The sequence below is a fragment of the Dunckerocampus dactyliophorus genome, chromosome 16 (assembly GCF_027744805.1).
Source record: "Dunckerocampus dactyliophorus isolate RoL2022-P2 chromosome 16, RoL_Ddac_1.1, whole genome shotgun sequence".
Lineage (NCBI taxonomy): Eukaryota > Metazoa > Chordata > Actinopteri > Syngnathiformes > Syngnathidae > Dunckerocampus > Dunckerocampus dactyliophorus.
This window is the reverse complement of record NC_072834.1, coordinates 12279461-12299235: the sequence shown is the minus strand read 5'-3', so window position 1 is coordinate 12299235 and position 19775 is coordinate 12279461. Positions and strand designations below refer to the sequence as shown.

Genomic DNA, 19775 nt, shown 5'->3' with positions numbered 1-19775 from the left:
CTTGTAAACAAACAAGCAGAAGGGAAAACATGAACATACACTATTAACTACTGTGAAGATGGTTTTGCATAAGCCAGGAGTGTCCAAACTTTTTCCACTGAGGGCCGCATGTAGAAAAATTGAAAGGCACGGGGGCCACTACGATATTATTCACATTTTAATGCATTAAACATACTAAAATCAATCCAATGTCGTTGAAGATATGCAAAGTAATAAATCAATTTGACAAAAAAACAGCCTATGTCTTGGTTTTGTGGCATGGGTGACAAAGGGACCAATATTTATTCTTTACTGTTATGTTTATTATCATTATTATCATCATTATGATTGTTATGACAACTAAATCAGATTTCTGAGGGCTTTAACATACTCGAAAATGTATTAAATCTTGCAAGGTACAGTACATCCAGGCAAACTTGCATATTTTAACCAACCCTTCTCAGTAGCGCCCCTGCTGGAGAGTGAGAAATAAACTTACACGTGCTTAGGCAGCATACCCGCAACCCTATTGAGGACAAGCAGCATAGAAAAAAGATGGATGGATGGATGGATGAAAGGATGAATGAAAATCATCTAAAAAAAAACTGTACAGTAAGATGCGCAGGTAGACGGACATTTTGGTTTTCAAATACTATTTAAATTGATTTGTTTTTATTGTCATGTGGGCTGTGCTTAATTTTGTGTGTGGAATATGTAACCCTTGGGTATTATCATAATATTAATAATCGTCATCATCATCATCATTCTGTTTTTTCCCTCCATCCAGAGGTGCTGCTTTTGCCATAACATACCACAAGGGGCGCTGTTGAGTCAGGCAAGCTCGCAACAAATTATTTCTTTTTTCATTTAAAAAGTTGCCTTTGATAAAAGTATCAGGGGCAGACATCAAAATACACATTTTTATCGGAGAGGTGCGAATTTGGTCTTATTTTATCTATAAAAACACGCAGCTCGCGTTAAGCTTGACATGACTTTCTCCCAGAAAGTAAAGGGACAGGAAATGACTAACAATGCTCATCTTTAATGTAGCTACCATTGACATAAATCAAATAGACATGTCGTTTACTTTGTCTGCGTATCCACATCGTTTAATCATTTTTGGGATCGCGTTTCGCTTGAGATTCATCAAATTGATGCTTGACCGTCTTCACTGTGACAGCTCACCATCGTTAGCTTTGGCTAGCTAGCATGATTGCTGTTATAAGTTTCAACAATGTTAGATTCGGGTTGCATTGTAAAGTGACATTACAAGGAAAAACAACACTTACCTTTGCTTACAGCGATGATTCTCGACGGAGCTTGCCGCCAACACGTCACTACTGTTGGGCAAACATCGCGGCGTATTAGCTAGTTTAAGCCATTCAATTAAACCGTTATCCGCGTCATTGCTGCCTCGCTTTCAATCCAAAACAAAGTGGAAGCCACCTAAGAGAGAACCTGAGGCGGATCGACTACCGGGAAACGTTCAATTCTTCTTCTTCGGTTTGATTCGCGTCCTCAGCTTCTTCTTCTGCTGCTTCATTTTAACGAGCAACTGTTTCGTGCTGTCCTCTATCGGCCTTGAGCCGTCACTCCTAGCTAGATGCTCACAAAATTGTAGCAATGTAAACGAACATTAGTTTGACACATATGCTATTCTTGAACTAATTTAGTCTACCTTTAGTCAAAACATTGAAAACATTTTCAACTTCAGTAGAACTCTATGCATTCTTATATGGCTTCCTTTTGTATTTATGCTTGTCGTCCATGCATGGCACGTAATAATAATCATTAAAGCACTACTACTCATAATGATTATTAATATGCTTTTTATAACCATCTTTCTAGTAATGAAAAGATCATTGTACAAAACAAGTCAAGTTAAAGTCAGAATAACTACATGGGTAAATAAAACAATCAAATAAAAATATATACTGTACTAAGTAAAACTAAAATGGTAGTATATGTTATAATATATTATACAATATATAACATTTATATTATTATTATTTCTATATTGTATTGTATTATATCATATTGTTCAATGACTAAATTGCTGACGTCAGTAGAACACAACTTTTTATGATGAAGGCTTGTAGTTTCTCGGTGAAGGTCAGGGCTGAGCTTTTCTTCTGCATGTTGCAGTCTAGCATGTGAAGGGCCTGTTTCCATGGAGATGTTGTTCTCCACTCAGGAAAAACAGGTCTGAAGTCTGCGGCCCTTGTTTTGTGGTGGTTGAGATGCAGAAAACGATGTTAGGAGTTATGTGCGCCCATGAAGAATGTCACCTCACTTTATCTTCTGTTTTATATATAGCGTGACAAGTCAGTGTGTAAGAAGTGATTGAATGAAAAAAAGTTAATAATTGTGTGCAGCAATAACAGCAAGCAAACTGAAGTTCCCATTTGGAAGCAATCTTATTTGCCAACACAAACGCTACTACATCAAAACCCTGCAGATCAAAAAGATTAGTCAAAGGCTAGCGTTCAAACCAGCAAACACGTCTTACGGGGGAGATGAAGATGGAAAGGTCCCCACCTGCCTCCTGTGGTCACTCAGCCATCAGACAGCAGGCTGATGGAGGAACCCTGGCCTTACCTGCACCTCCAAACAAGATTAAAGGGAGGAACAGACAACAAAAACACTCCCACGCAGTCTGCAGCAACAACAAAAAGGCATCAGAAGCGCCATAAACATCACTGCACCACCAAGCTGAGCAAGATAGTGGGGATACACTGTGTGATATCAGGCCTATCAGCTAAATAGATCTATCATAAAATGTTTCATTCACCACAATGTAGTCAGAAATAAAGTAATAAAGTCCAACACATTCAAAGCACAACACATAGAAGCTCGTCAGAGATCTTCTAGATAACAGGAACCACTGCAAAAATGCTTGCCAAATATCCTCTGTATGACAAGAATGCTCTGCTGATTTGAAGGACAGACTGCAGAAGAGCTACTTGAATATCTTCTATATAACAGAAGTGTTCAGCTTGCAAAAATGCTTGCTAAAGATCCTCTGCATGACGGAAGTGTTTTTAGGAAACCTACTGCAAAAACACTAGTCAAAGATCCTCATATGCCAGGAGCCAGGGGCACCGCCAGGAATTCTGGGCCCCATGAAAAAAAATCACCTTGGGCTCCCCTTGGGCAGCTATTGTCACCACATCTCTAACTGAGCCAACAAGAGCTTACACAACTCTCACTCTGAAGGTTTGCAAATGTCTTGCTTCTTATCGTTATACATATATACTGTACCACCAGTGTAATATTTACTGCTAGTGAGTGATGCAACAGTCTACATATACTGTAGTATGCAATTCACTATTTAATGTAAGAGAACATAATAATATATATGTACTTTGAAATATTGTTGAAATGGAATCATTATATGGAAAAATAATTAGTTTGAATTTCTATCATCACAAAAAATATATTTTTTTTTTCTATAATTCCCACACACTCCCTGCAATGGTACTAAGTGACATGTCACTTGGTATCGTTGTCTATCCTGTCCCATTGACTGGGACAGCGAGGGGTAAAGTTATGGGGAGACAGGGCTGCTGCTGACTCATTTGTTGTTAAATCTTGTAAATGGGGGAGGGACAACTGATGTAATGATACATGCTAAACATTTATCCGCGCTGATTAAATCTTGGTTAAAAAGGAGTGACATGTACGCTAACACAAAATGCTAACACTCTGCTAACTTATTTCATTGTGGACATGAAGCTAACAGGTTCATTTCCACGACAGACTGGCTAGGCTACAAAAAAAACGGGTCACATATTGACACCCTTTTCGTTTTTCTCTCTTCTCTCACGTTTCTCGCTTTCCTTGTTTGACTCCCAGACATTTTTTTTTACCGAGCACTAACATCACCTGTTTCACTCCTCTGCTCTACTACAACTGCCGACTAGCTGCAGCTACTAGTGAAGTTAGTAGTGGACCAAACCATTTCATGTAGCTATGGAGGGGGTACTCAGTCAATATAGAAATGTACTTTTGGTCATGTGGATATTTAACTGTTACTACCAAATACAAGAGATTGTTTTAATCGTTCTGACAATATATATTTTAAAATCACAGACAGACAGAAAAATTATTTTACCTATTTACCGGGGTCCCTTTCAGTCAGGGGCTCTTGGAATTGTCTTGGAAAGCGCTCAGCAAACTGCTACTCATCAAAGATTTTCTATAAACAAGAGTGCCCTGCTGTTTTTAAAGAAAGCACAACAAAGACACGAGTCAAAGATCTTCCATAGAACACAATAACTCTGCTGGTTTAAATACACTAACTGCAAAAATGCTTGTCAAAGTTGTTTGTTTTTTTTAACTAACTGCAAACACATTAATCAAAAGTCTTCAAATGACAGGAGCTCTCTGCTGTTTTTAAGGACCTACTGCAAAAAGGCCAGTCAAATATTTTCTATACTGTAGAACGGGAGTACTCTCTGCTGTTTGTAAGAAGGTACTGCAAAAACGCAATTCAAAGATCCTCTAGTCTACATGACAGGAGCACTCTACTGTTTTTAAGGACTGACAGCAGAAACACTAGTCAAAGATCTTCTATGTCCTCCTGGTACTTGAGGACAAATAGTATCTTGGTAGCTTTGTCTTTAACTTTTCATGAGTTAGAAGCTCAGTGTGTTGTCACTGCACTCAACCTGTGACTGTGGGTCTTCTCACCTTGACATGGACTTTGCCCATTTGGTGAAGACACCTTCAGGATCTCTGCCATGTGCAATAGAAGCCATCGTCACTGACTTGTTGTCATATCATTTTCTGCTAGCCGGTTCAGATATAAGCTCAGTGAAGAGGAAGTGTATTTGTATAAAGTGCATGTCTAAGGGGGACACGGCCAAGCAGGGTGGGCTTAGAGACAGACAGGGTGGGCAGGAAACAATGATGTCATTGCACGACGGATGAAGCATCAACTCAAGAGGCTCCCTCTTGCTCGTCATCACTGAGCAGATGCACAGCAGCAGCGCTCAGGGAGAGGACTCTGCTGTCAACCTGAGCAGGTTGGACGGATTTGTATTGCTCCTTAAAATCTCTTCCTGCATGTAATACATAACAATTAGCCAAAATATACAAAGTGTGCTTTTTGTTGTCAGCTGTAGAAAATAGTTGAAGTGAATGCAGAACTATAAACAGAGAGAGGTATGATGTGTAATGTTTGTGTTCCAGTGGTGGTCATGGCTCAAAAGAAGCCCTCTGGAGGCTGCTGCTGCCCCAAAGCTCCCATCAACGAAGACAACGCTCGATTCTTCCTGCTGGCCGGCCTCATTCTTCTCTACTTGCTGTGCGGGGCTGCTATCTTCTCCGCCCTGGAACACCCCTTTGAGCTGCGCGCTCGCCGCCTGTGGAGGCAGCAGCTGGACAACTTTACCCAGCAATACGGCGTCCAAACGAAGGCCCTGCACACTCTGCTAAGGCAGTATGAGGAGGCCAACGGAGCAGGGATTAGGGTGGACACGCTGAGGCCCCGTTGGGACTTTTCAGGAGCGTTCTACTTTGTGGGCACTGTGGTCTCAACTATCGGTAAGTCTTGGAATATGTTCTTCCTCTGAGGGATTGAGGCTATACTTTACCCAGACATCTATTTTCACTCAGTCCTTTCCCAAAGCACCTACTCTATCCCAGATGACTTTGGACAGGAGGCAGGGTACGCCCTGGTTGTTTGTCTATTTGTGTCATGTGATTGGCTGGTGACCAGTCCAGACTGTACCCCGCCACTTGTCTCGAGTCAGCTAGAATAGACTCCAGCCCACCCGTGACCCTAAACAGGATGGAAAATGATGAATAAATGAAATCCTGTATGAACGGCACTGATGTTTTAAATGACATTAACGTTTGATGTTGCGATTAAGTGCAATAATAAGTTAATATTGAAAGGTAAAAACAAGAAAACACTCTTAACTCTAATGACAAAGGCGTAACACGTAGGGGACGTTTTATTTTTATTTAATGAAGAAAATAAAATAAACAAGTATATGTAAAATATAAATATAAAAACTCATAAAATACGTAACTAATAAAATAAAAATAATAAACCTAATGACAAACATGGAGGTGATTTTTAAAAACAAGCATTTATTTCAGACATGAATAAAATAAACAAGTAAATAAAATAATAAAACGATAATAAAAATAAATAAATAATGACTAATGGCAAAGGTGTAACATGGCATTGATAAATACATAAGTCAAAATAACAAAATAAGTAATAAATAAAATAATAAATGACATAAGATGACCCCTCTTTTTCAAAATGGGAAGAAAAAGGCTAAATAACTAGACTACAATAAAAAAAGGATATATTTCTGAGCTGCTCAGTGACTCTGCTTCATTGTTGAGCATTATGTTCAAATTTGCTTGATGACTCCTCCTATGTTATTTTTTGCAACTAGCAACCTTTGAGACACTTGTGTCCCGGCGGCGTCTCTCCAGGTCGCTGGTGTGTGAGTGAATGACAAGAAGAAAAGCTCTGACTGGCTTGCAGAGAAGTTGGGTTGCATGTACAAATCTAAAAACGTCGTTTTTTTCAGGATTTTTTGCAGGAGAAAATACCGTCTTATATTCAGGTCAATGTGACGTATACTCTCTTTCTTCGTTATTCTTCTTTTAACGTACAGAAAAAGCCGAACACAGTTGTTTATCCTTGAATGCTCACTGAACTGACGTCTGGTGATGGTCCTGTCCTGCTTATCACCTTTCGTTTTTTTCTCTGTAGGCTTTGGGATGACCACTCCAGCAACCATAGCTGGAAAAATCTTCTTAATCTTTTATGGTCTCATTGGCTGTGCGGCGACCATCCTCTTCTTTAACCTCTTCCTGGAGAGGATCATCACCATGCTGGCCTACATCATGCGCTGGTGTCACGAGCGCCGGCTTCGCTGCGGCGCAGTGGGGGTTGTTTCCAGCAGGCAGGAGGCATCCGGTGAGGAGGACAGCTTAGAAGGATGGAAGCCTTCCGTTTATTATGTGATGCTGATCTTAGGACTTGCCTCAATCGTGATCGCATGCAGTGCTTCGACTCTGTACTGCTCCATGGAGAACTGGAGCTACGTGGACTCTCTGTACTTCTGCTTTGTGGCCTTCAGCACTATTGGCTTTGGGGACCTGGTAAGCAGCCAGAGACAGCACTATGAGTCTCAAGAGGCCTACCGGCTTGGGAACTGCCTCTTCATCCTAATGGGAGTATGTTGCATCTATTCACTCTTTAACGTCATCTCCATTATCATCAAACAAACACTCAACTGGATCCTGGAGAAGCTGGTGTGTCCTGGAGAGCATCGGCCGTGCTCCTGCTCTACGAGTGGACGCTGGTGGCTCTGCTGCCCCTGCCTGCACAACAAAAAGTGCAACCAGAGGCGCCCGCTGGCTCACTTGAGACAAAAACCTTTAAAACGCAACGCGGTCCGGCCGCTCTCAACGCATTGCCCTGCAGGACGGCAGCGTTACGCGGACGGCTCGGTGGAGACTGTGTGCGACAGTGAAACGGACGGCGGCGCAGCAGCGGACGGGGTATATGTGGGTCGTCGACTGTCAGGGGAAATGATCTCCGTCAATGAATTCATGGTGTCTAATAAGGTGTCTTTGGCGCTGCTGCAAAAGCAACTGAGCGAAACAGCTCATCAGGGACCAAGGCAGAGCTATGGCCACCAGAATGGATTCTCTGGAGGGGTGGGGGCACTGGCTATCATGAATAATCGCCTACAGGAAACCAGTGTGGATAGGTAGCGGCACATTCACACAGTATGCTCTTAGCATGCACTGTTTCCCACTCTAACAGCAGAATCACCATGACTACAGTCATTCACACAGGTATTTATTAAAGATCACCATAACGTCTAGGCCGGGGACCATTTGCAGCCTGCTGTTTTTTGTTGGCACATTCTAGAAATATAATAAAACAAGCAGCAGCAAAAGTTGGAAAAGGAGAAAAAAGGCACAATGTAACAAGAAAAGGTTGAATTCTTAATACAGTGGAACCTCGGTTTCGTATGCCCTGGTTTTCGACGAAAATTACTGCCGGAAATATATCTCGGTAGTCCTGTTTGCCCACGTGTCCGCAGAATCGAGTGCCCGAACAAAGAATCCATGCATTGGTGAAGATGGATAGTGGTTCTTTTAGAGCTGGGACAACATAGACAGCCAAGGAATCCTTTACTCATCTTTATTATGTGTGTGTGCTTTATTTATTCATAGAACGCACATAGAACGATGAACAACTCCGTATCTGTCTCCTTTCTTCCTGTAATAAGCACTGTGCCACCTGCGCTATGGAGATGTTCAAGTGCACTGCGTATTTCAGAGTGTTAGACGAATAGGCGGTCAGACGGTCTGAGCCTTTTTTTATTGAGTACGGCTGCAAAGCAAGTTGCAAGTGCCAGAGGGTGAGGTGAGGAACATGATTGAATTCAAGAAAGAAGGTTGCATCTGTTAGAATAGGATCCGGGCCAGTGTGTAATGGTGATTGTGCCTGTAACAATAAACTTCAAGTGGGCAAGTACGCAGCTCTAACTGTTAGGTTTTTAACAGACTAGAGTGAAATAGCGTCTGCGTAGCTCTTGCGCCCCCTCCCCCCCTCATCACCGTGCTCACCAACAAGAGTCTTCAATAAAGGTAAAAATGATGTTGAATGTTCATTTATCTATTCCACTCGTCATTTATATGTATTTACTTTGTTTTCTGCATGTAAAATATTCTCTATGAAATGTGTTTTGTGTTAAGATTTTTGGGTGGAGCAGATTAATTGGATTTACATTATTATGGTAAAGATGTATTCGTTTTTCTGTCGTTAGTCCGAAACCGAGGTCCCACTGAACATACACAACTTATTAGCATATCTACATGGCTTGGTTTTAGCTTGGTTACAACATTAAAAATATCAAACTCTTTGACTTTTCCCTCGGTGGAGAAAGTTTGAACATGCCTGCAGGTCAAGACAATCGCTCCCATTTTGGTTTGAGGAGTAACAGCAGGGAAGCAATTCAAAGAATTCAGTATCACGGTGAAGATAGGTTTGATGTCCTGAAGTGATTAGCTCGTACAAAAGCAATCAGATGAAAGCAGCAGTGAAGGAGCACTTGATGTTGGACTGCTGATTTAAGAGCACCGTGCATGTCCTCGCGCCTCCTCAGCTAATGCGCTTCTTCTTTGGAAGACAGCAAGAAAACATGAACACAAACACACCAAAACAGTCTTTTTATGGACAAAGCTACACTGACAAACAACGTTGAGCCTTTTTTTTAACCTGAAGAGAAATAATTCAATTTATTTGTAAATCACCCGTATCGTCTCATCAATTCATGTCACAGTAATCATGCAAGAAATCTTGAGATGCCGGATCTTGAGTCGAGCATCAATCAAACGTGCACCCAGAGAACACGTCCTTCGTCTTGAAGTGCTGTTGGTCACGTCAGCAGCGCGGAAGGAAGATTTAGAGAAGCCGGAGGAGCTCTTTCTCTATGCAAAACGATCCTCTTTTGAATCACTTTCCTGTCACTTACACGTCGGAGCTTTTCTTTTCAAATCAAAACATGCTGGCAGTCATTTGAAATATTCTTTATTTACTTTGCAAATCATCCCATTGTTAACATATAATGTATATACTGTACACAAAGTTGGTCACTGAGATAATACAACATTAATGCTGATAAACTGACCCAACCTGATAATTGTCCTTCCTGATCGAGATAATAAGGCAGTCGTATGTCATAGTCCAACATGCAGAAAAAAATAATACATTTCACATGCATTTACTGTAACTGACATATGCAAACATGTTTCATATACATAGAACCTGTCGGAAGAGAGAACTTAATCATTACATTTCATCATTAAATTTAATTGTGCTTAAATTACTTTTCAATATTACAAATCCATTCTGTAAAAGCTTATTTTGTATTTGAGATCCATTATGTGAAACCTTCAACGAAACTGTTCTTGTCTATTTTCATATTATTAATAGTTAAACTCTTAAATTCTGTTGTGTATTAATGATAATACTAATATTACTACCATTACTACTATTTTTAAAATTATTGAAAAAAAATATAATTTTTTTTTGGTTTTCCTCTTTACAAAATAAAATATATCTATATATCTATACATATCAAAGTGCCCCCCCAACGTCGTTTGACTTTCCAGTATGTGGCCCCTATTACCACGACTATTACTACTACTACTGTCCATCCATCCATCATCTATGCCACTTGTCCTCATTAAGGTCACGGGTAAACTGGAGACTACAGTCGTCCCTCGCCACATCGTGGTTCGAATTTCACTCACGGTTTTTCAAAAACATATTAATGAATGAATGAATGATGCTGTTTTGCGGTTGAATACTGCCTATTGTAAGTATGCATATTTAAGCAAATGTTACATTTTTTTGCTTAAATGAAGCATTTTCAAGCAGAAAAACGGCTAAACGAACTAAAATACAAACATAAGGCATTCAGAAGATGCATTCAAATTGTGATATTCAGTATTCTCCGCTGGTCACCAGGTGTCAGTAGGTGAAACACACAAGCGCCAGACTTGATCGCCGGAACAACAGGCTTTTATTGCAGGTTTGAATGGTCTCACAGCAGGCACAATAATAATAACACATAAACACCTGTAAATAATAACACTGTGTAATGTTGTGTCCAAACCATACAGAAACTGGGGCGTACAAAAACCGTAAGGTTTGACTGTACAGTTGTCCCTTGCTATATCCCGGTTCGAACATTTTTCCCTCACTCTATCGCAGTGTTTCAAAAATGAATCCATTTAAAACGATCACTGATTCGTGGCTGACTATGCCTTATTATTAGTCCAAAAATATTGAAATACAAGTTAAATGTAGTATCCTGACTACTAGGCGTCAGCAATGACACAAAACATTGATGAGACATGACATTACATTACCTTAACACTGCTTGTAGCCAGCCATGGCATGCCCAACATGATAGAAGTTCTCCTCCTATTACATGTGGAAGTGGTACGTTTTGGGCTTCTTATTTTGTCTTTCTACCCCACTTCGTTTGAAACCCTTTCTTAGACTTAGATAAAATAAATTAGAGGCTAACTAGTTAGTTCGCTAGTTGTAAACAAAGAATAATATGAGTGTAAAGGTGACTATAGGGGTGTTATGTCATATCTACATGACTCTAATAATGGTAAAAAAAATTCTCTATGCTCTAACTATGAAAATATTCCATTTATTAACACTGAATCCTACTTGGCAGAAATCCTCTTACCGCAGTTGGGTGTGGAACCAATTAACCACAATAACCGAGGGACGACTGTATACGTTTTGTATTTTCCCTGTTGCTCCACTACTCTTTCATACAAACTACAACATGTTTCACTTATTCGAGCAAACATTACCACACATTCATCCAAATAAAGCTTTTTGCACGTATTTAAGTAAGTTAAACCCACAAAGAAAAGCAAAAAAAAAAAGGAAAATATAATCCGTGAAATGTTTTTTTCTTCTTCACATTATTAGATTAGATCACTTCCTTCCAAACAAGGTAGGACAAGGGAACGTTTGGGCCTATCCTACAGCTAAGCAAAATAGCATTACTCTATTAGCATTTCCTATCGAAACAAACGGACACCAGCTTTGCTCAACATCGATGAATCAGCACTTTTTCATCAAACATAAGCTTCAAATGTGCCTACAGTGCTACAAATACTCACGCTCTTCAAACTGTATTGAAAACGTATTCTTTCACAGTTGCTGATATTCAGTTTTGGATCTTCTGTTCACTGAATATGAGGCAGAAGTTTGTTGCTGGGTCAGTGTCGCTGAGTTAAGTCTTACAAAATGTCCTTCTGGTACAAATATAGAACCTATCAGGCTTTACCACTTTTGCATTGTAGTCGTTAGGACAAAGTGCTGCTTTGCTAGAATGATGTAAACAGACGCTGCTCACTATCTCCCTTTTTGACCGTTTCAAAGTATGAATAAAACACTTCATGTTGACATTAATTACAATCCCTTCGTAGACATTACCCAGGCTGCCTTCTCAGGAGTCTTCCACTCCCTGGTTGGACAGAAAAATACGAAAAAATGAAACACAGTATATAAACAGATATGACATGACTTTACAGGTTTTTGTGTTGCACTTACATTTGGCTTGTGCATGTCTCTTTGTTGGTAGTAAGCTGAGATAATGCAGTTTCTTCTATAACACACACACACACACACGCACACATACTGTACATCATCAATCATCATCGATCAAGTTTAAATGGCCCCATTATGCAAAATTGACATTTTAATGATCTTCTAACACAGGGGTGTCCAAGCTTTTTCTACCGAGGACCACATACGGAAAAATCAAAGGATACAGTGGCCAGTTTTCATTTTTTTTTAACCCAACCCATCTAGACATGTTGAGATGGGTTTTTTTAATATTTAAAGAAAAAACAGCCTCCAGCTCAGCATTGCGTTATCGGTGACAAAACCTATTATTAGTATGAACTTTTTATCCTCACACTTTTTTGCTCATTTTTCCTTTCTGCTTTCTTCTCGTGCACATTTTTCTTGTTATAGTATGTCTTTATTCTCATAATATTTTCACTTTATTATATTATTATTGTCACTTAATTTTCCCAAAATTACAGATTTAGCCTTTGTTTTGTTTTTTTCCCATAATGGTACAACTTAATTTTTTTTTTTTGTATTTTAGTCTTTTTTTTCCTTATTTTTAAATCTTTATTAAATATTTTGTTTTTATTCTTGTAAAATTATTGCTCTTTTTTCCATTTTTACTGTTGTTTTTTTCCAGCTGCCTTGTTTAATCGTATTTTTAGAATGCGCCGATAAAATGGGCCAATAAAAAAACAGCTGCATGCCTTAAGTGGCACCCGGGCTGCATGTTGGACACCCCTCCTGAAACAGTTACATGCCTGACAAACGTGAGAAAAATCGATCATCTTCCTGTCTTGTTTTTTGAGAGAAAATGCAGTCAAATCCTTGCTTTGGTTTTCAAAAACTTCCTTCCTCATGGTTATGATACTGTCTCGGAATCGCTCCTAGCTGGATTAGACCGCACCGCTTTGTAAAAAATCAACAAAACAAAAAAGGCTTCGCTCAGCATCTTAAAATAAAGCTTGAGCTCCTCCAGCTACAGACGTGCTGTAAGTTTGATCATTTTGTTTTTCCTCAGCAAACAGGCTAACCAAGCATGATGTTGCTATTAAAATGTAATGTTGCTAACAACATAACGTAATGTTGTATCATCCTGTCCCACTCCTTAAAGGGACAGTATGCGGGGGGTTCCTCCAGCTGCTTCCAGTGCATTACTGCGGGATCTGAAGAATAGTTTACAGTTGTCCATCGCTACATTGCGGTTTGAATATCGCTCCCTCGCTATATTGCGTTTCCCCCCCCCAAAAATTATTAATGATCGCTGTTTCGTGGTTGACTATGGCCTATTGTTAGTCCAAAAATATTGAAAGACAAGTTATGTGTAGTATTCTGGTCACTAGGCATCAGTAATGTTATGAGACATGACGTTAGATCACATCACCTTTCACACTACATGGAGCCAGCAGAGCCAAGCCATGGCTGAGACGGACATGCTGTGGGTGAGATCAATGATGTTCTTATGTTTCAGGTACATGGGCAAAAAACGGTTCTTCTCTCATTCTGTGTGGAAGTGATAGGTTTTTGGCTTCTTTGTCCTTCTTCCCCACTCTGTTTGAAACACTTAAGTTTAGAATAAGTAAATTGAAAAGGCTAACTAATTAGCTCAGTAGCTTGCTATGCTAGCGGCAGCCATCTTTTGTCCTGCAGTGATCCCTTAGCCTGCGCAATTTAATGTAAACAAAGAATAATAGCAGTGTAAAAATGACTATATGGTGTCATTTCATTTCTACAGGGCTCTAATAATGGTAAAAAAAAACGTATTTAGAAAGTCATAAACAGGTTTTTATGCTCTAACTCCGAAAATATTCAATTTATTAATATTGAATCCTATTGAATCCTACTTTGAACTTCACGGGAACCAATTAACCGTTATAAATGAAGGATTACTGTAAACCTTTAACTCTACCCCAACTAGTCTTCACCCCGAAATATACCCTCTCGAAGGCTTGATTATGCTATTTTATATTATAAAATGTGTTGAAGGTGCACACACACTGTGGCTCTTACTTGCTCTGTATGCCGCCCCCTGGTGGTAATCCAGGGATGACAGTGGACGCCAAGACTGTGAGGACAGACAGCAAATCCGGCTCCTCCCCTCCGGCACACAGCTCATCATAAATCTCTGTTAGTAAAAAACAACAACAAACATGAAAATACATTTGTCATTTAGTTACGCATAAACCTCAGATTTTGGACACAGTCGCAAGTGGCGGTACTGCTATCGAAGATTTATTATCAGATTTTTAAGCCATAATTACTGCCTATTTGTCATTGATTATAGTATTTATGAATGAAAGGCTCAAAACTCAAGTCCTAAAATAGAAACCGCAATAGAACAGCTAAGAATGTGGTCTTTTGTTGGTGGTTAACCATCGATGTGCCCTCTTAAACGGTTTTAGGTCAGTTTGCTGCCATATTTGATAATTATGATGCGTGATGCATCCCATCACGCATGGTATCATACCTGCTACTTTGGACTCCAGCAGGTCCTCTAGCTCAGCCTCCTGGTGTAATGCCTCGGTGGACAGCTGGGGGGCGCCAGGGAAGCACAGTAGGATGATGCTGATGTTGTCCAAGCTGCCCTGTGGTGGAGAGTGACATCATCGTCGATACGTGCCAAGAATCCGACCCAACACACGTCACCATCTCAAGCATCCTCGTTGAATAAGCGCTGCAAATGGATCTTGTTTTGCACACAGCCGCAGCTGAGCAGAGAAATGTGCACGCGGCGAAGAAGAAGCTGTGACATTTTGAGGTTATTGTGCATTTCCACACTGAATCGCTCTTACGTAACAATGACATGATGGACATGACAGTCTACCAGAAGGCACCGCAACTCTTAGTTTGTGCACACGTGGCAGATGTTTATCCTGATATAGTCTTTGCTTTTACCCTATACAGGCAATATGAATTCCAATGTTATTACTATTACACTATATTTTTATTATAAATATCTTAAACATTATATCTGGTTTCTTGGTTTCATGGTCTTTTCTTTGGTTGGCCACAAACAGACTACCTACCTACAGCATACATTCTTTATAGAACTAGCCAAACACCAGCAAACAGTGATAGTGTTTATTAGTGCTCCATATTGGCGTTCTCACCGATGTTTAACATCATCCAGCACTTGATTACCGATACCGATATCAACTGATACCGATATAAATCAGCAGCTCTTCCCTAAAACTGTCATGTAATGAACATATTATGCTGCACAAATATTTATTATATGACAACATTATTTAGTTTTTCTGCTGCCGTCAACTGGAAAGCGTACGCAGCACTACCTGTTTCTCACTAGTATTCCGTGCTACGATTTAGGTGGAGCTGCATTACACGCAAAGAGAAAATGTAACAGTATACAGTCATTGCAAATTACATATTTATAATCCGATATTTATCATACGCGCTGATATGATTATCGGCAGGAAAAAAAGCGAAAGCAATGTGATCCGATATCTCATATTTATGCCAATATCGGACATCCCGACTAGTGTCGTAAGTTAGGTATTTCACAAAAAGTGTTCATTTAACGCCACAGAGTCACAGTTGACCAGACTGTGTCATTATGTAACATCCCTAGACAATGATGCAACTGAAATCATTTTTATTTACTAAAGATATCTATTTGTATTATTTTATTCTGTTCATTTTGTAATCTTCAGCTAAAAAATAACTTATTGAACAACTTATTTCCCATGTATTTCTATTACTCCAATAACATGCATCAAATTAAATTCAGGTTTGTGTCAAATAGTGTGAAAATTGTTTTACAAAAATAACAGCAAAAAACAAAAAAAACTATCTGGCCAAAAGTTTATTTTTGAAATAATTACCTATTTGCCAGTGGCACTTGGAATTGTCTAATGGCGGCCCTGGCACTCATCATAAATAAATTGAAAAATGTACAGTTAATCCATGTGATCGGTATTGGCCGATCTCACTCATCGATGATCGGAATCGGCAGCATAAAATCCTGATCGGAGCATGCCTAATTTTTGTGATTTATCTTTAATATTTTAAGGAATTAATACAAATTGTTGTACATTACAATACAATACTCCTTTTTTGTTACTTTTATGAGTTTTTTTCCTTCAAAATTTGGTTTAATGATTTAAAATTTGGTATTACTGATATTATATTATAATAAATGCAGTTGGATTATAATATTTTCCCAATGTCAGGAATGCCAGGAGAATTTAGTTCATGGTTCTACTGCCTTGATTCTGGCTCTATTTGAAAGACCTTCAAGGAAGCAAAATGGGATAATTGAGGGATAAAAAGAACAGCTGACTCAATGCCTACTATCATAGCTAAAGATGGCTAAGATTGGTTCTGACCTTGTAGAGACAGAGGTCAATGACCTGCGAGCAGACATCCCTCAGGTCAGTGCACACGTGCAGACGGTTGTGGATGAAGGCGCACAGGTCCTCGTTGCTGATAGTGTCCCACACGCCATCGCAGGCCAGCACTAGGAACTCATCAGCTGGTGAACGCTCCATGACGCACACTTCGGGCTCAGGTGAGACCATCTGCTGACTGGGCGACCGGTTCTCCGCCCCCTTGTAGCTGAAGTCGCCCAAAGCACGAGAGACGGCCAAAGACCCATTGATACGTTGGAGTGACACGGAGCCTCCGGCACTCTCAATGCGCTCTTTCTCCAGAGGGCTGTAAGGTTTGTGGTCCTCAGTGGAGAAGCACACTTGACCCGAGCGACACAACATGGCCCTTGAGTCCCCACAGTTGGCGAAGTAGATGTAATACGGTGAGATGAGGGCGGCCACGACAGTGGTGCCACCTCTCTCCCAGCCTTCTCGACGGGCCACAGAGAGGAGGTGCTTGTCTGCTTGCAGGAAGGCCTCTGCTAGGGCCCCTTTCACCTTGTCAGGGTCATCCTCGGGCCTCAGTCCACCTGTGTGGAAGAACATGGTTTGTGGTGCTCAGTGTTCAAGCATACCATCATTACATTCACAACTCAGCATTTGCAGATTTTTGGTCAATTTTTTTTTTTCAGTTTACAGGTTTATGTCTTTGGGCTTCACTGAGTACGATTTTCATCAATCGTTAAGATTTTTGTCAATAAAAAAACAGCAGACTCTGGAAATAAACCCTGTTATTGGAGTGATAAGTGTCTGTATGTCCAATTAACACCTGCATGTGGGGCAGCTGGGATTGAGCCCTATGAATTCTGCCTGGCAACAGGTGGCCATGCAAATGCGGGACAAGAAAGTTGAACATTTTAGTTTTGCTTACAGTTATTAGGGATGGGCAATGACCTAAGTACAATCACTCATCAATTCATTTTTCAAAATGTTATCTTTAATCGGACAAGAAACACACTCTTTAAATATTCTGAACTCCTGTTTCCATGCCAGTGTTGCATTGAGCAGAGACTGCCCAGACGTTTGGTACGCAGCATTTGGTTTTCAAGGAAAATGACTGCCAAAAAATGCCTTGGTTATTGTACGGCCAAACAGAGTGCCTAACTAGCTAGTCCATTTGCTTGTGTATCATTCTGCAGAATCGAGTGCCCAAAGTATCCATGCATTGGTGACTCTGTGAAGAATGGATCGTGGCTCTTTTAGAGTTAGGACACTATAGACAGATTCCGGCCAGGGCACCCTTATGTGTATTTGTGATTTATTTGTTCATAGAACACACAAAGAACGATGAACAACCCCCTATTTGTGTAATGCAGTGCTTCTCAAATAGTGGGATGCCTCATCCCCCCCAGCCCCCCACCAGGGAGGACAGGGAGGACTTTTAATGTTAGCGCAGACCTGCCAACAATGTGCAAATTTATCAAACTCAACATGCAATTTGACAAAACGCTTGTATGCTTAAGAGCTCTCCATTTTGTTGCATTTTCTTGGTTTCAGTTTCAAGTTCAGTCTGTACATCAGTCTGTACCATCAGTTTCTCAATAGTATTTCAAATTGGGGGGCGTGAAGACATTTCTGTCCCCTGGGGGGGCATGACAGAAAACAATTGAGAACCACTTGTGTAACGGGTGCCAGCCAGCTTGGCTGTGAGGATATACGTTGGCAAAATTCACTCCTTCACACCTTAAGAGTCATGCTGGACACGGAGTTGACAGTCTGGGCTTTTAGCTCGACGGCTCGTGGTCTTGACTCTCGTTCGAGCCCGGGTGGAACGTGAGGGTGGCTGAAAAAGGCGGGTTACGTCTGTCTTCTTTCTTCATCTTATGAAGTGGTGTTCGTGCGCACTGCATATTTGTAAGTGCTTTTTTTTTTAGTACGGCTGAAAAATAAGTCACTTTCATCTTGTATTGCTATTTGCATGTAAGATTAGAATTATTATTATCTCTATAAAATGTGTTATGTGTTTTGTATTTGTGGGTGTCTGGAATGGATTAATTGAGTTTGTGTTATTTCTTATGGGAAAAAATGCTTTGGTCATACGTTTCTGTTTTGGAATGGATTCATGATGAAACCCAGGTCCTGCTGTACAGCAAACTAGTTCAGACTGACTCAACAGGACACTACTTGCTACTGCAAGTAGTGCACTCCATTTTGGCACAGGTATTAGGCAAGACAAGAATAGTCAATTCCACACAAACAACTACAGAACATTCTCAACAATCAATTAATCATATATATTACGACTATTCAATAGTTACATATTTCACTTTTGCATTTGATAATGAATTACAAATGATTAGCCTACAGTAAGTTAAGTGGAAGCCCATAATACAAAACCTCCTCTCACAGAACACAACTCTGTGCATTTGTTCAAATGAATACAATTCACATTATTATCTTTCTAAATGCAATGTGTTGTTTTGGATATGCCTGTGTACTTGATTTATTGTATTTATACGCTTGTATCTATGTCACCTGTGGCCAGGATGTGACCCAGAAGATGCTGAGAGCAGTGTTGAGCCACCGTGTTTCCCGCATGACCGTCGAACACGGCAAAGAAGCTCCAGTCGGCCAGCTCCCCCCCCAGCTGAGGTACACAGTTGTGGTAGTCCTCCATGTTGGCCCTCCAGCCTTGCATGCTTCCCAGGGCATAGGTGAGACCCCAGCGGGCACAGCCCTCCTCAGTTAGCTTGTCCAGTACTGGCCGATCCAGGTAAGGACTGGGGATGACCTCTTCCTTCTCCCCCTCCCCGGGCTGCTCCCCTTCTGCTGCTCCTCCTCGGCTCCCCTTGAAGAAGGAGCTGACTCGCTTTTCTGTCTCTTTCACCAGCTGGCGCACAAACGCAGGCATCTCCACACTTCCCTTCCTGGACGTCCTCATGCTTGTCATCCACTCTTGTTGTTGTGTTCCCAGCTGCTAGCGAGGCCTGCTGCTTCTGCTCGGCATGTGTGTCTCTTGCCCTCCTCAGAGCATGGCTGCCTCATGTGATGGATGTTCTCTGTGCTGGCTGCTCACCCACCTCTCCTCGCTCATCTCCTTCCTCTCTGGAGACGTCACTGAGAGACGCTCTCTCCTCCGCTCATCCTCACTCTCCTCTGCGCCTCGGTTGCGATTTCACCTTTTCCTCTGCTTTTTTTCCCATTGCTTTTTACCAGCCAGCCTGCCTCTTGTTCCCTCTTCCTGCTCTGGGATTGGACGGCTATTTATGTGCATCAATCCCTGCCTGCCTTGCACCGCCACTGTCATATTGAGC

At 40.8% G+C, this 19775-nt stretch overlaps 3 protein-coding genes across 9 annotated transcripts in view; 1 reads left to right on the top strand and 2 right to left on the bottom strand.

Annotated features, from left to right (window-relative positions):
- ccdc61 (coiled-coil domain containing 61) overlaps positions 1 to 1601 on the bottom strand; it is a 14656-nt gene extending 13055 nt beyond the window's left edge. For 3 of the 6 annotated variants that reach the window (XM_054754361.1, XM_054754362.1, XM_054754366.1), the window contains exon 1: positions 1269 to 1600. The gene's annotated coding sequence lies outside the window, so the exon portion shown is untranslated. Of the gene's footprint in view, positions 1 to 1268 lie in introns of all 6 variants that reach the window. The other 3 variants (XM_054754364.1, XM_054754363.1, XM_054754365.1) reach the window with 3 other exon arrangements.
- kcnk12l (potassium channel, subfamily K, member 12 like) overlaps positions 1 to 9797 on the top strand; it is a 16384-nt gene extending 6587 nt beyond the window's left edge. The window contains exons 1-3 of one of the 2 annotated variants that reach the window (XM_054754368.1): positions 4881 to 5006; positions 5173 to 5526; positions 6719 to 9797. In XM_054754368.1, coding sequence (XP_054610343.1) covers positions 5181 to 5526; positions 6719 to 7728 — 1356 coding nt within the window. In that variant the 5' untranslated portion in view covers positions 4881 to 5006; positions 5173 to 5180 and the 3' untranslated portion in view covers positions 7729 to 9797. Of the gene's footprint in view, positions 1 to 4880; positions 5007 to 5172; positions 5527 to 6718 lie in introns of those variants that run through there. The other variant, XM_054754367.1, reaches the window with a different exon arrangement.
- Positions 8837 to 19775, bottom strand: ppm1nb (protein phosphatase, Mg2+/Mn2+ dependent, 1Nb (putative)). The gene is made up of 6 exons (XM_054754369.1): positions 18997 to 19775; positions 16480 to 17051; positions 14601 to 14718; positions 14144 to 14258; positions 12113 to 12167; positions 8837 to 12026 (listed from the first exon to the last, which is right to left on the bottom strand). Exons 1-6 carry the CDS (start codon positions 19409 to 19411, stop codon positions 12009 to 12011), a joined length of 1293 nt encoding a protein of 430 aa, XP_054610344.1. The 5' UTR covers positions 19412 to 19775; the 3' UTR covers positions 8837 to 12008.